The 13690-nt window shown below is 42.2% G+C and overlaps 2 protein-coding genes across 2 annotated transcripts; one reads left to right on the forward strand and one right to left on the reverse strand.

Annotated features, from left to right (window-relative positions):
- The first annotated feature begins 1412 nt into the window (after positions 1-1412).
- LOC131332665 (dynamin-related protein 4C-like) lies at positions 1413-3480 on the forward strand. Its single transcript, XM_058366963.1, has one exon. The coding sequence runs from the start codon at positions 1413-1415 to the stop codon at positions 3459-3461; it is 2049 nt and encodes a 682-aa protein (XP_058222946.1). The 3' UTR covers positions 3462-3480.
- Positions 3481-6768: 3288 nt separating this feature from the next.
- On the reverse strand, positions 6769-8962 carry LOC131333373 (dynamin-related protein 4C-like). The gene has a single exon (XM_058367857.1). It carries the CDS (start codon positions 8899-8901, stop codon positions 6904-6906), a length of 1998 nt encoding a protein of 665 aa, XP_058223840.1. The 5' UTR covers positions 8902-8962; the 3' UTR covers positions 6769-6903.
- Between the last annotated feature and the right edge of the window lie 4728 nt (positions 8963-13690).

The following is a 13690-nucleotide window of genomic DNA, read 5'->3' on the forward strand; positions in this document are numbered from 1 at the left end:
GTTTGACTCAGACGCAGTATCTGAAGCGAGTGTTGCAGAGATTTGGGATTGACAGGAAAGCCAAACCTGTCAGTACACCTTTGGCCGCTCATTTTAAACTTAGTGCATCGATGTCGCCGCAGAAGGAAGACGAACGGAAGCAAATGGCTCAAGTTCCTTATGCCAATGCTGTGGGAGCTTTGATGTATGCTATGGTTTGTACGAGGCCGGACATTTCACATGCAGTTAGCATGGTCAGTCGATACATGCACAATCCAGGGAAAGAGCACTGGCAGGCTGTGAAATGGATTCTACGGTATTTTCAGGGTACTGTGGATGTTGGATTGAAGTACGAGAGAAACAGAAAACTTGGTCAGCATTTGGTTGGTTACGTGGATTCCGATTATGCTGGTGACCTAGATAAGCGACGGTCGACTACAGGGTATGTGTTTACACTTGCTGGAGGGCCAATCAGTTGGAGGTCAACGTTACAGTCAACGGTGGCTTTGTCTACTACAGAGGCAGAGTATATGGCAGTGACAGAGGCTTTCAAGGAAGCTATTTGGGTACATGGTTTGATTGAGGACTTGGGAATTGTTCAGAAAAACGTGGAGGTTTTTTGTGACAGTCAGAGTGCCATTTGTTTGGCGAAAAACCAGGTTCACCATTCCCGCACCAAGCATATCGATGTTCGGTTTCATTTCATCAGGGAGATTGTAGAGGAAGGGGATGTTCTTCTTCAGAAGATTCCGACTGCAGATAACCCTGCGGATATGCTCACCAAAGTGGTTGCAGGGATCAAGTTCCAACATTGCTTGGACTTGATCAACATCTCTCGAGCAGTGCGCGCCTAAGGGCGCAGAGGGGCAGTGTTGTGTGTTGGGGGCAACATCGGACCTTTGGAGAATTGTCGTCAAGGTGGAGATTGTTGACAATTGGCATCAATTCTCCACATGGGCTGCTGAGAGGTGCAGCCTTTGTTGAACCACATGGGCTGCTGAGAGGTGCAGCCTTTGTTGAAAATGGCATGACAGCCATTCTTTGAATGGCCTATAAATGGAGACCCTTTGGCTCAAAGTTTTGTATCAGAAATCAGAGAGAAGAGAGTGATACACGAGTAGATTGTGAGGCAATACTGTGTGAGTCTGAGTGATTGTTGTAATCCTCCTCCAGTAAATATAGTGAATCCGCTGCCCCTCCGTGGATGTACCCGATTATTGGGGAACCACGTAAATCCTTGTGTTTCTCTGTGTTGTGTGTTTGTGTTTGCTTGGTTTGACTCTGGTTTAGCACTACAGTAACTGTAGGCTTCCAGTCTTCTTCAACCCTTCGTTTTCCACATCAGTTCTTGAAATCGAGCCTTATAAATACATCCCACAGTCCACTTCCATTTTCCATCTCTCTCTCTCTATCAATGGGTTCACATGGTAAACATGGCAAGACAGGGCAGCAGCAGCAGAAAGCCCACTTGGTTAACAAAGATGGTAATCCAAGAGCCCCTATCCATGAACAGCCACTGTTACTTGTGGTTGAAGAACCAGAAGAAACACCCCCTCCCACTGATGTTGTCCTTCAACGAGCGCATCCGCCCTCTGCTTGACGCAGTCGACAGGCTGCGCCACCTCAAAGTGGCACAGGAAGGGATCCAGCTCCCAACTATAGTGGTGGTTGGTGACCAATCATCTGGAAAGTCGAGCGTGCTGGAGTCCCTAGCTGGTATAAGTCTCCCCCGCGGCCAAGGAATTTGCACAAGAGTTCCTTTGATCATGAGGCTTCAACAACACCTAAATCCTCAACCGGAACTCCACTTGGAATACCATGGCAAAGTGGTCTCAACTGACGAAACCCATATCGCGGAAGCCATTGTTTTAGCCACAGATGAGATCGCTGGCAGTGGGAAAGGGATATCGAACACCCCGTTAACTCTGGTTGTCAAAAAGAGAGGGGTACCAGATCTTACTATGGTGGATCTCCCTGGGATCACTAGGGTGCCTGTTCATGGCCAACCTGAGGATATATATGAGCAGATATCTGAGATTATTATGGAGTATATAAAACCAGAAGAGAGTATAATACTGAATGTCTTGTCAGCTACTGTTGATTTCCCAACTTGTGAATCAATAAGGATGTCCCAGCGTGTTGACAAGACCGGTGAGAGGACTCTTGCTGTTGTTACTAAAGCTGATAAAGCTCCTGAAGGTTTGCTTGAGAAGGTTACTGCTGATGATGTGAACATAGGGCTCGGTTATGTTTGCGTGAGGAACCGGATTGGGGACGAGTCCTATGAGCAAGCCCGTATGGAAGAAGCCTTTCTGTTTCAAAATCATCCTTTGTTATCAAGGATTGATGAGTCCATAGTTGGGGTACCGGTTCTTGCCCAGAAGCTGGTGCATATACAGGCAATGATTATCTCGAAATGCTTACCAGATATTGTGCAAAAGATCAACGACAAGCTTAGTTATAACATTGCAGAGTTGAACAAAATGCCCCAAAATCTATCTACAGTTGCTGAAGCAATGACGGTGTTTATGAGGATCATTGGGTTTTCAAAAGAGTCTCTGAGGAAAATCCTCTTGAGAGGCGAGTTTGATGAATACCCGGATGTGAAAAATATGCATTGCACTGCTCGGTTGGTTGAAATGCTGAACGAGTATTCTATTGAGCTTCAAAAGAGTGCCGAAAATAAGTCGACGGAGAACTTTCTCATGGACGAGATTAGGGTCCTAGATGAAACTAAAGGAATTGGGCTCCCTAACTTCCTCCCTCGCACTGCTTTCCTTGTGGTCCTCCAGAAAAAAGTCAAGGAGATATCGAAAACCCCGGTCAATTTCATAGCAGAAGTCTGGGGCTACATTCAAACTGTGGTTGAAACTGTTTTCATGGACCATTGTGAGGATTACCCACCACTCCAATCAGCCACGAGGAGAGCGACCCATAATCTTGTAGCAAAGATGAAACGTAAATCTTTTGACAGAGTAATGGAGACAGTAGAGATGGAGAGGCTTGCGGATTACACTTGTAGTCCAGAGTACATGTCAGACTGGGGTAAGCTTATGGCTCAACAGAATGTGTTCATGGAGGTCATGAATGATCATTCCAAGCCCACAAAGATAAAGATTGAAGGATTTGGGGAGATTGAAGTCGGGCATCTTCGGGGTCTTTCAGATGTTAGAGAGCAGGCGTTTGACATGAAAATGAGGATCACTGCTTATTGGAAGGTTGTCCTGAAAAGGTTCGTCGATAGCATGGCTCTTCACTTGCTGCTCAGTGTTCAGAATTTGGTTAACCGTGACATGGAAGAAGAGATTGTCAGTGAGCTTATGGGATCTCAAGGGGGAGGTCCTGGTGTGTTACAAAGGATGCTTGAAGAATCTCCATCTGCTGCGAGAAAGCGCGAGAGGCTGAACAGGAGTATCAAGACGCTTAAGGAGTCTAAGGAGGTTGTGGCCCAGATCATGGATAGGATCACTATTGATGATTAAAGCTCAAACTCTCTTTTTGTTTCAGAGTCTCGTTCCCTGTCTTTTGGTTTACGTTGTTGGTCAGTTTGTTTTCTTGTTGGGTGGTCGCGTTTCATGTTTTTTGGTTAGTGTCGTTTGTTGACAGTAGGTGATCCCAGCGTATGATCTATGAGAAAAAGACGTATAATGAATATTATCATGGAAGCCTTATGCGATTATTTCGATTGCTGCAGCTTCAGTATGCTTATGCTTAGTTCGATTTGTTTCCTTTCTGTTGAGCATCATTTCAAAGGACAATTCGTTTGCATTCTGTCCAATTTACCAAGGAAAAGCACTAAACACCTTTTATTTAAATGGAGGACTGTGCTTGGGGAGAGTAATTTAACAGTTCTTGAGTAATTATTTATTTTTTTTGCTCAGCAACTTCTGTACTCCTAATTTATCAAAAAAAAAAAAAAAAAAACCTTTTGTACTCCTAGTTCTTGGAAGATTGACCAGTTCATGTCATTGGCAATAGCCAATAGGTAAAGCAAATCTTCATCTTTTATCCATCTAGCTGTTGGGGCGATTCAAGTTGTGGATTAAGATTCTTTTGTTTGGGAAATGTAGTACATGAAAATGGAAGGCCGTGTGTGATGCTTGTGACATGTGGACGGGTCGGGTAAAAAAAAGAAAGAAAGAAGGTTACTCACTGCACGAGACTTTCAAGCCTGCAGGTTTGGGGAAGGGTCGGATGTACGCAGCCTTATTCTGCAAGCTTCGCGACTGAACCCGTGACCACAAGGTCAAAATGGGGCAACCTTCTACCCCTGCAACTGATCCAACCTTCTTGAACGTCCAGTGCATGTGTATAACGTGGGCCTCATGAATTGGAAGGGGACAAGAAGTTCGTTTATGTGACGATATCCAATATTTATGCAGCTTATGGAGAATGGGGTGGGGTGTGTGTGGTTAGAGAGGTGATGAGGCAGAAAAGTGTGAAGAAAGAAGTTGGCTGTAGTTGGATTGACATAGATGATGTGGTAACAAGTTGAATTGTGCTGCAATAGGACTGATGAATTAACTGGTAAGCAAGGAATTTACTTGTGCTACAGAAAGCTTTCGAGAGCATATGACATTATGAGCGTCATTCAAGTTTTGTGAGGAAGATACATGCACCACTACAGAATTCGAACACATGTCTTGGGATTTGAACACACCTATATCACAAGAAGCAGATCCCACGATATCCGTTGTCTCCGGATATGTTGCCTAGGACATTTAAGTGCTGAATTTTACTTAGAACAGAAAATCCTTGGACAAGAACCTGAGTTTGTGCAGTACAGACTTTTTTTGTTTTGTTTTGTTTTTATTATTTTTGGAACGGATCACTTTCATCTGAGTTCGTGCGGTACTGAAATTAGTTTAAAGCTATGGAAAAGATTCAAAACATTTCTCCAAAATTGATATATTTGCTGCAACCTTGTTTTGCATATCCAATCATAAGGGGAAATATTTTTTTCCACATAGCGCGGATCTCTGCTAACTGTTGTCACCTTGGAACTGATTTGCCAAGTTCTAATTCAACAAACAGCAAAGGGAACATAGTATCAGAAACCAATAGTGTAGATCACTCCGATACAGGTACATTAATCATTTTGTTGAAAGCTCTCAAAGTGATACTAGTTATTATTGAGACTGGATACCAAAAGGTTAAAAAGAGAAAATGAAGTAAAAGCCAAACTCCCGTTTTAACGCTTGCTTCGACTAGATTGTGCAAATGGCTACATATATGTATCACGAAATAAATGATCAATGAGTTCTGTTAGAGCAAAGATGAGAGCACCCACCTCCAGAAAAAAGGCACAATGTCTTACAATTTCGTAACTTTCATCAGGAAAAGGAGCAGGCTAGTCACTAATTAGATATATTCGCACTCTCAATGCATTCAAATCAATATAGATGTCAAGGAAATCTGGATTCATTAACCGATAAATCCATGTTCATTCCCAGACCTTCATGTTCTGATTAAGATGGCTGATGTCCTATCACCATCTAAAAAAAAGGAACAAGACTACCATTCAATCTAAATTATGGCTTAGAAGGAAGTTCGAGGATAGAATTCCTCACACACAAACCCTGCATAGTTGTGGAAGATGTTCAAAGTTCCAAAAAATGAAAAATAGGGAAGGGAGGAATGCAAGAAAGGAGGAGGAGGGAATCTTTCGAGGTCTGGATTTATGCTAGACGAGTGTTCGCACTTTGCCAGAATCAGATTCATCTTCTACAGTCATCTGAAGTTTCTTCTGATTCCAAAGTAACAGGGTGTCATTGTGCGATGGCCGATGAGCGAAGAATGCTGACAACAATGCCTTGGTTGAGCCTAACGCTACCTCTTCTAAATGTGTAATTGTTCCCGTGTATTCTTCGATGGTCTCTAAGTGGAGTACTAACTATCAAAATATCAGAAAACATTGTCGAAAGGGGTTTGCTTGAATGCAAGTTAACCCCATAATTTTAGCAGCGTTCAATAGTCAGGTCAAGTAACTAGCAGAAGTTACGAAGGCCTGGACAGTGTCCCCAATATGCGTTATGCGGAGTATTTGGAGCGAAAAGAATAGGACTTTTGATTGATGTCCAAATGGCTAATCAGAGACTCAAGTTGGCTTTACTAAGAGCTTTTGCGTTTTGGGTCACGGGGGGATTCCGTCTCTCCTTTATGTTCGCGGAATTCTCATGATTGTCACACTTGGGCGAGGACTTAATTTCTATCCTTTTGTGCATTCCTCCTTTTTATGCAATTGGTTGCCTTTGGATAGTGAGAAATAGTGTGCGAGTATTCAAAAAATTTAGACGCGCCTTTTGGATGGTGATAATGAATATGACATCAAACAAAAATTAAATCTCATTTGAGATTTGGTGAGAAAGAGAAAGAAATCAACCAAACAATATACACTTTTTATATATTTTAGTATTTTTCATCAAATTATGTTTTTCACATACCGAGACACCTTAATCCCCCCTCCCCCATCCCTCTCTCTCTCTCTCTCTCTCTCTCTCTCTCTCTCTCTCTCTCTCTCTCTCTCTCTTTTATACCAAAATCATTCAAGTCAAAGGAACCGTAAAGAAGCCCACCATTCAAATCTTCCAGAATTTGTGTGCTAGAAGATCAAAGTGTTAGTGCTTGAACTTTGAAAGTTAAGCTAAAGTAGTTTCGGTGTTTGTCCAAGTTCACCTTGCCAATGAATTTCTCAAGTTTTTTCTACGTAGGGGAGCTCAATCAAACTAAAGTATAGTGAAACTTCAGAAAATAGATATTGATATAGATATAAATCCCAAAATAGCCAGCTTAGGAAGCAGAAACACAACAAAATAACCAAACCAACTAACTTAAATGGGGCTCTACTCAATTGCGAAACACAAACAAACTGACCGAAAACATGGAACCAAGCAAGATTCTGAAGGAAAGAAACAGACATTCAGCTTAATCCTCGACAGTGATCCTATCCATAATCTCAGCCACCACGTCTTTCGAGTCCTTGAGCAACTTGATGCTTTTACTCAGCCTCTCTCGCTTCTTCGCAACAGCAGGGGATTCATCAAGAATTTTTTCAATGCCACCACCATGCGGTCCCATAAACTCATTGACAACTTCTATTTCCATGTCACGGTTAACCAGGTTCTGAACACTAAGCAGCAAGTGTAGAGCCATGCTATCGACAAGCCTTTTCAGAACAACTTTCCAATACGCAGTGATTCTCATTTTCATATCAAACGCCTGCTCTCTAACACTCGGGTAGCCCCGAAGATGGCCAACTTCAATCCACCCAAAACCTTCAATCAATATCCTTGAGAGCATTGTGGTATCATTCATGGCCTTCATGAACACTTCCTGTTGAGCCATAAGCTTACCCCATTCTGACATATATTCCGGACTACAAGTATAATCAGCAAGCTTCTCCATCTCCACTATCTCCATCACGTGATCAAAAGACTTCTGCTTCATCTTTTCTATGAGATTACGGGCTGCTTTGATTGTAGAGGCTTGGAGGATTGGGTAACTATCGCAATGATTCGTGAAAACAGATATAACCACTGACAGGATGTAGTCCCACACTTTTGCTATGAAATCCACTGGTGTTTTGGATATCTCCTTAACTTTTTTCTGCAGGATCATGACGAAGGCAGTTCGGGGAACGAAATTAGGTAGCCCAATTCCTTTAGTTTCATTGAGCACCCTAATCTCCTCCAGCAGAAAGTTGCCCGTAGATTTATTTTCCGCACTCTTTTGAAGCTCATCAGAATACTGGTTCAGCATTTCAACCAACCGAGCAGTGCAGTGCATGTGTTTCTCATCTGGGTACTCATCGAATTCGCCTCTCAGGAGAATTTTCTTCAGAGACTCTTTAGACAACCCAATAATCCTCATAACTGTCGTCATTGCTTCAGCAACACAAGATAGATTCTGGGGCATTTTGTTCAACTCAGAAATGCTTGCGTTCAGCTTCTCATTGATCTTCCGCACAATATCTGGCAAGCATCTTGAAATAATTGTTGCTTGTATTTGGACCAGCTTCTGAGCAAGAACTGGTACACCAACCATAGACTCATCAATCTTGGATAGCAAAGGATGAGTTTGGAATAGTCCAGCTTCTTCCACACGGGCTTCCTCATATGACTCATTGCCAATCCGATTCCTCACACAAATGTAGCCAAGCCCAATGTTCACATCATCAGCAGTGACCTTCTCAAGCAAACCTTCTGGAGCTTTATCAGACTTAGTAACCACAGCTAGAGTCCTCTCACCGGTTTTGTCCACCTGCTGAGACATCCTTATCGATTCGCAAGTAGGGAAATCAACAGTAGCAGATAAAACATTCAGTATTATGCTCTCTTCTGGTTTTATGTACTCCATAATAATCCCAGATATCTGCTCATAAATATCTTCGGGTTGGCCATGAACAGGTACTCTAGTGATCCCGGGGAGATCCACCATTGTAAGATCCGGAACGCCTCTCTTTTTGACAGCCAAAGTCAATGGGGTGTTTGATATCCCCTTCCCATTGCCTGCAATCTCATCAGTAGCCGAAACAATGGCTTCGGCGATGTGGGTTTCGTCGGTGGGGATGGTCTTGCCATGGTACTGCAAATGGAGCTCTGGCTGAGCATGTGGGTGGTGTTGGAGCCTCATAACGAGGGGAACTCTGGTGCAAATGCCTTGGCCGCGGGGAAGACTTATTCCGGCAAGCGATTCTAAGACGCTAGATTTTCCAGCTGATTGGTCACCGACCACCACAATGGTCGGAAGCTGGATGCCTTCTTGTGCCACTTTTAGATGGCGGAGCTTATCGACCGCGTCGAGCAGAGGGCGGATTCGCTCATTGAACGAAAACATCAACGGAGGGTGGACTGGAACGGCTTTTGCTTCTTTCTGCTGCTGCTGCGACCCTGTCTTGATACGCTTATTTTGTGAACCGGCCATTTTTTCCCTAGAGAGAGAGTGATTGAGAGATAGAGAGATCTTGGGATTCTTAAAACCAGTAGCTCTTCAAAGTGGAAATGGCGGAACCCAAAGGGTCTTGGTCCTGACATAAGAAAGGTCAGCAGACAGCAAATCAGTAATCATTTTCAAGAGCATTTTTTGAAGCCATAATGTACAGATAGCATTCCTCGGAGATGATCAAATGTTTTAGAAAATTTTCCGGTAAAAAGGAAAACATCATGTTATAAAGACGATAAAAGAATTACAAAAGCTTCACAGATTTCATGCCCTTGTCAAGGAATAACGAATACATAAGCTAGCGTAACTAAAATACTACTACAACTATATTAACGGAGCACTGGGAACCAAAGTCACATAATTCGTGTGCCTGTGCCTGTGCACGTGAGGGAGCACGAGAGGATCCTAGAAACGTACACATCCCAAACCACCACAATTCACGAGGGCAATGACTAAGAGAGCGAGAGCGCATGACATTTTGAAAAATTATGCGACTAATTAAGCTGCAACCAACCATCATACTATCACTTACCATAGTTTACCATAAACATGAATAAAAAGGATAGAAAATAGTAGGTGACTCAGAAATTAAAGGATGTCCATAAATCTCGGGTCTTAGACTTCAACAAATCGACATGCAGAAGTCTTATGCACCCAAGCAAGCTAGGAAAGTCTCTACGGTAAAATTGAGATGTCATAAAATAGATTTTTAAGACTACGAGTAATAGTACTTTGGTGACCACATCTGGTGACCACATTGTGAATACCAGACATGCTAACCAAGAAAGCCATCGGCCCATCACTATAGATACACTCTCGACCCAATCTTTTGGTGAAATAAACCCCAATAACAGAAGGCTAAACCACCAAGGTTCGTGCCCTAGTGGTTCATGGCTTTAGACAAGAGGCCCAAGATTATAGTCGGGCTAACAACGACCTCTCGAACTTTGGCCTTTTGTGAAGGCTAGCTGTGTTCCCTAGCTCTTTGTGTGGCTGTTGTTGCTATGGTTCTTTGGTCCCTTCCAAAATCCATAGTGTGTATTGTCACGCTAAGAGAAAGGGTCTAACGTGGTCAACTCCTCCTCCACCATTTTAAAGTAGTCAAAAAAACAAAAACAAAGTCCAAGGATGGTTCCCTCCAACACACAGAGGGCACGTCTGTGTATCAGATTATTTTTTGGAATGGTTGAAAAGGGATGAAATTTTATTTTTTTGGAATGATTGGAAGGGGATGAAATTTTATGGGTTTTTTTTATCCGGATGAAATTGTAGGTGGTATGGGATTAATTACACTCCGTTTAATCTGAATGGAATAAAGAGTGGAGAATCATTTTTATCATTGAATGAGGACAGACTAAATCCAAATATATATCCTCTGGTATCTGGTGGTAGTGTGAAATTTTAAAGTAATCGCAAGTGCACGAATTATATCGAAATATAGTTATGTAAGTGCGAGGTCGAATTCAAAGGGACTTGCGATTTTTTATAAAAAAACTAAAGAAACTCAAACTAATTAAACCCTAACCTAGTTGATAAATTTTGTGATTGATTTTTAAATTAACAATTAAATAAAATAATGAAAAAATAAACAAGGAAACTATCATGAGAGCAATAGTAATGGAGATTACAGTTGATAAAAACAATTAGAGTTTTGGAATCCACACCCATAAGCATTTATCAACTAATCTTATGCAACGGTTTTTCTAGGGGTGTGCACGGGTCGGGTTCGGCCCCGACCCCGACCCCGACCCGATTGGTCGGGTATTGAATTTTTGGGCCCCAAACCCGAACTGAAGGAGTGGGGGTAACCGTCCGCGTGCCCGATTTTTTTGGTCGGGTCGGGTCGGGTCAGGCCCTACCAAACCCGAAGTAAACTATATGAATTCGTTGCCTTTTTGGTCGGGTCGGGTCGGGTAAGAAAAAACAGCACCCCGAGCCCCGAATCGAAAACTGATTTTTTTGGAAAAATGTACCCGTACCCGACCAAACCACATGTTCGGCCCCGCCCGAAACCCTTCGGGTCGGGTCCGTCGGGGCTCGGTTTTTTTGCACACCCCTTGGTTTTTCCTGTAATTTCTACACAATGATTTAGAGGCTAATCTAATTTTTTTTTGCCATAGTTTATACATCAATGGGACGTTAGTATGTCAATCAATGGGGTTTCAGAGGTTATCCATAGCCCTGAATCCCAAACTTGCTCCTCGTGGGGCTTGAACACTAGCCACCACTAGAGAGACACATGAGCAGACCAACTCAACTAAGCTTGGTTTCTCAGAGGCCAATCTTAACCACCACGGATAATGCATCGTTCAGCCCTTTTTACTTATATCGAAAATATGTTATTCCTCTACTTCAAGGTTTAAGCCAAAATCATCAACTATATCCGCCTAAAACAAATCATAGTAGATATTCTGTACTTAAGCATAAACTTTGATAAACCAAGCAATTTGGTTAATAGGGTGATATCAAATCATGAAAAAAAAAAAAAAAACCCATTCCGATTGAATCCATATCCGAGTTTCAACCAAATTAAATATTGAGTCAAGAACAATAAGCTTTGAATGAACGTAGAAAAAAATCATAAACATAACAATATTAATCAATAAAAGTTACGGGTTTCATTCTCAACCCTAATCTAAAATATCTAGCCGGACATAACTAAAAGCAAATCGATCATAACACTAGAATCCATAAGAATAATAAGCTTACAAGTTTTACCTTTGCTCTCTACTTGTGGACCGTGGAACTCCAAGTCGCGGCCGAGATCATCTCCAAAACCGTGCGTATTGGTCTCTTGACTCTGTTTTAAAGTTTTTTTTTTTTTTTTTTTGGGTAAGTAACTCTAAGAAAATTTTCGGTGCCGGGTGGGCATGGTCACGTGGTGCCGAGCACGCATCTCGGCCGTCCAAACGTGTTTTGGACGGCCCAGATCTATTTGGACTTGAGGGAGTGTTTGGACAGCCGAGATCGTGCTTGGCACCACGCAGCCCGTGCCCATCCGACACTGGAAAACTTCTCCTGTTTTATAGTTGCCGCCGACTATTTGCCATTTAGGGAACACGTTTGGATGGCTTAAATCTATTTGGACTTGAGGGAGTGTTTGGACAGTGGAGATCGTGCTCGGCACCACGTGGTCCGTGTTGCAGCGGACAATTTGCCTTTTAGGGAACAGAATCCTTTTTCTATTAGTATTTCGTCAACTCAAAATCCTAGTAAGTCTTGGCAACACAACTTGGAGTTGCCATAAACGATATCCGTGCACATCTTTGGAGAGTCATTATTGATTTCAGTCGGTCTACGTTACATTACATTTCTATCGCACACGTGTGGGGCTCACTTCAAGTGTCAAAAAATATAAAAAATATTTATAAATTTTAAAATAATTTTTATGGGGCCCTGTGAAAATCCAGCTCCAACAGATATCGGTGAGTATTTTAAAACTGAGGAGTTTCACCCCTACGACTCTAAAAAAAATACTTACTGATATTGGTTGGAGCTGATTTTTTATATGGTCCCGTAAAGAGTTATTTTAAAAATTATGGATATTTTTCTATATTTTTGTGGGATTCGGAGTGGGCCCCACACGCGTGCGGTAGAAATGTGCAGTAGGATTTTGTGGTAAGACTAGACTTTCTATTTGACTTATGGAAGTTGCCACAAATCAATCAGAAAGTCTAGTCATACCGCACAATCCTACAACACATTTTTACTACACGCGTGTGGGGCGCACTCCGGATCCCACAAAACGAAACTTCGTGGAATTCTAACTGTCAAAGTATTTCAATTATCATCTTTTCTTGCAAAATTAATAATTCATCGTAAGTAATTAAAAATGAAAATAATTCTAGTAAATTACGCACAATTCAGAACTAATAACATATGCTATCCGCGAAGCTTCTATTTGTCATCATTTTTTGCTCATCAGGTGGTATCGACGTATCGTATGATCCTCCTTACACGGGGGCATTAGGTGGGCAAATAGTCCGAGAGATTGTTCAGTATGCTTCGAGCACCACACGGCAGTGTTTCAAGCCTCTTTCCACCACACATTACAATTGGGTCCATACATTTAATCTCAGATCCTGCATAATTTTGTGGTTGAGAAGATCAATTAGAGGGCACCACGTGGCGGTGCCCCACGAGCAATGAATAATTTTTTAAATAATTCCACTTTAGTCCACGTCATATTTGTAATTCTGCACAATAATAAGCTAAACTAAACTAAACGTGAGTCTAACCAAGTCTAGGGGACATGTGGAGCCATGGATTGAGGATTGGTAGCAATCCTTGCATCAAATTAAACATGCCCAAAGGCACAAAACCATGGGAACAGAGATCGCACCAAAATTGCAGATAGTCCTATTTTGAAAGTAAGGGCAGATATAGTGCTAAAACAGTAAGTAATTGAAAATCACAACTCCAAGTAAGATGGAACATAGTTCCGACCTAATACATTTGGAGGTGAACCGCCCTATCGCGCCGGAGCACAAACCCGACGAGAGCCTCTCTCATACTATGGTTAAGAATTAAGATGAAAAAATGGTAAAAGGACATAATAAGAGGATTAAACAAAGATCAAACTTTTAGTACCCCATCGAGGAAAGATGTTGCTCACGCTTAGATCCATCTATAGACAATTAGACACCATATCCGAGGTCATGGAACATGCCGGAGATGAAAAAATAAAGATACACCGACAAAGGAATCACCGCAGTGAGACCTCCTGCGATGTGAATGGAACCGACAGTGCCAAAAAGGTTTAGGAGTCGAA

Source organism: Rhododendron vialii, chromosome 7a, assembly GCF_030253575.1.
Source record: "Rhododendron vialii isolate Sample 1 chromosome 7a, ASM3025357v1".
NCBI lineage: Eukaryota > Viridiplantae > Streptophyta > Magnoliopsida > Ericales > Ericaceae > Rhododendron > Rhododendron vialii.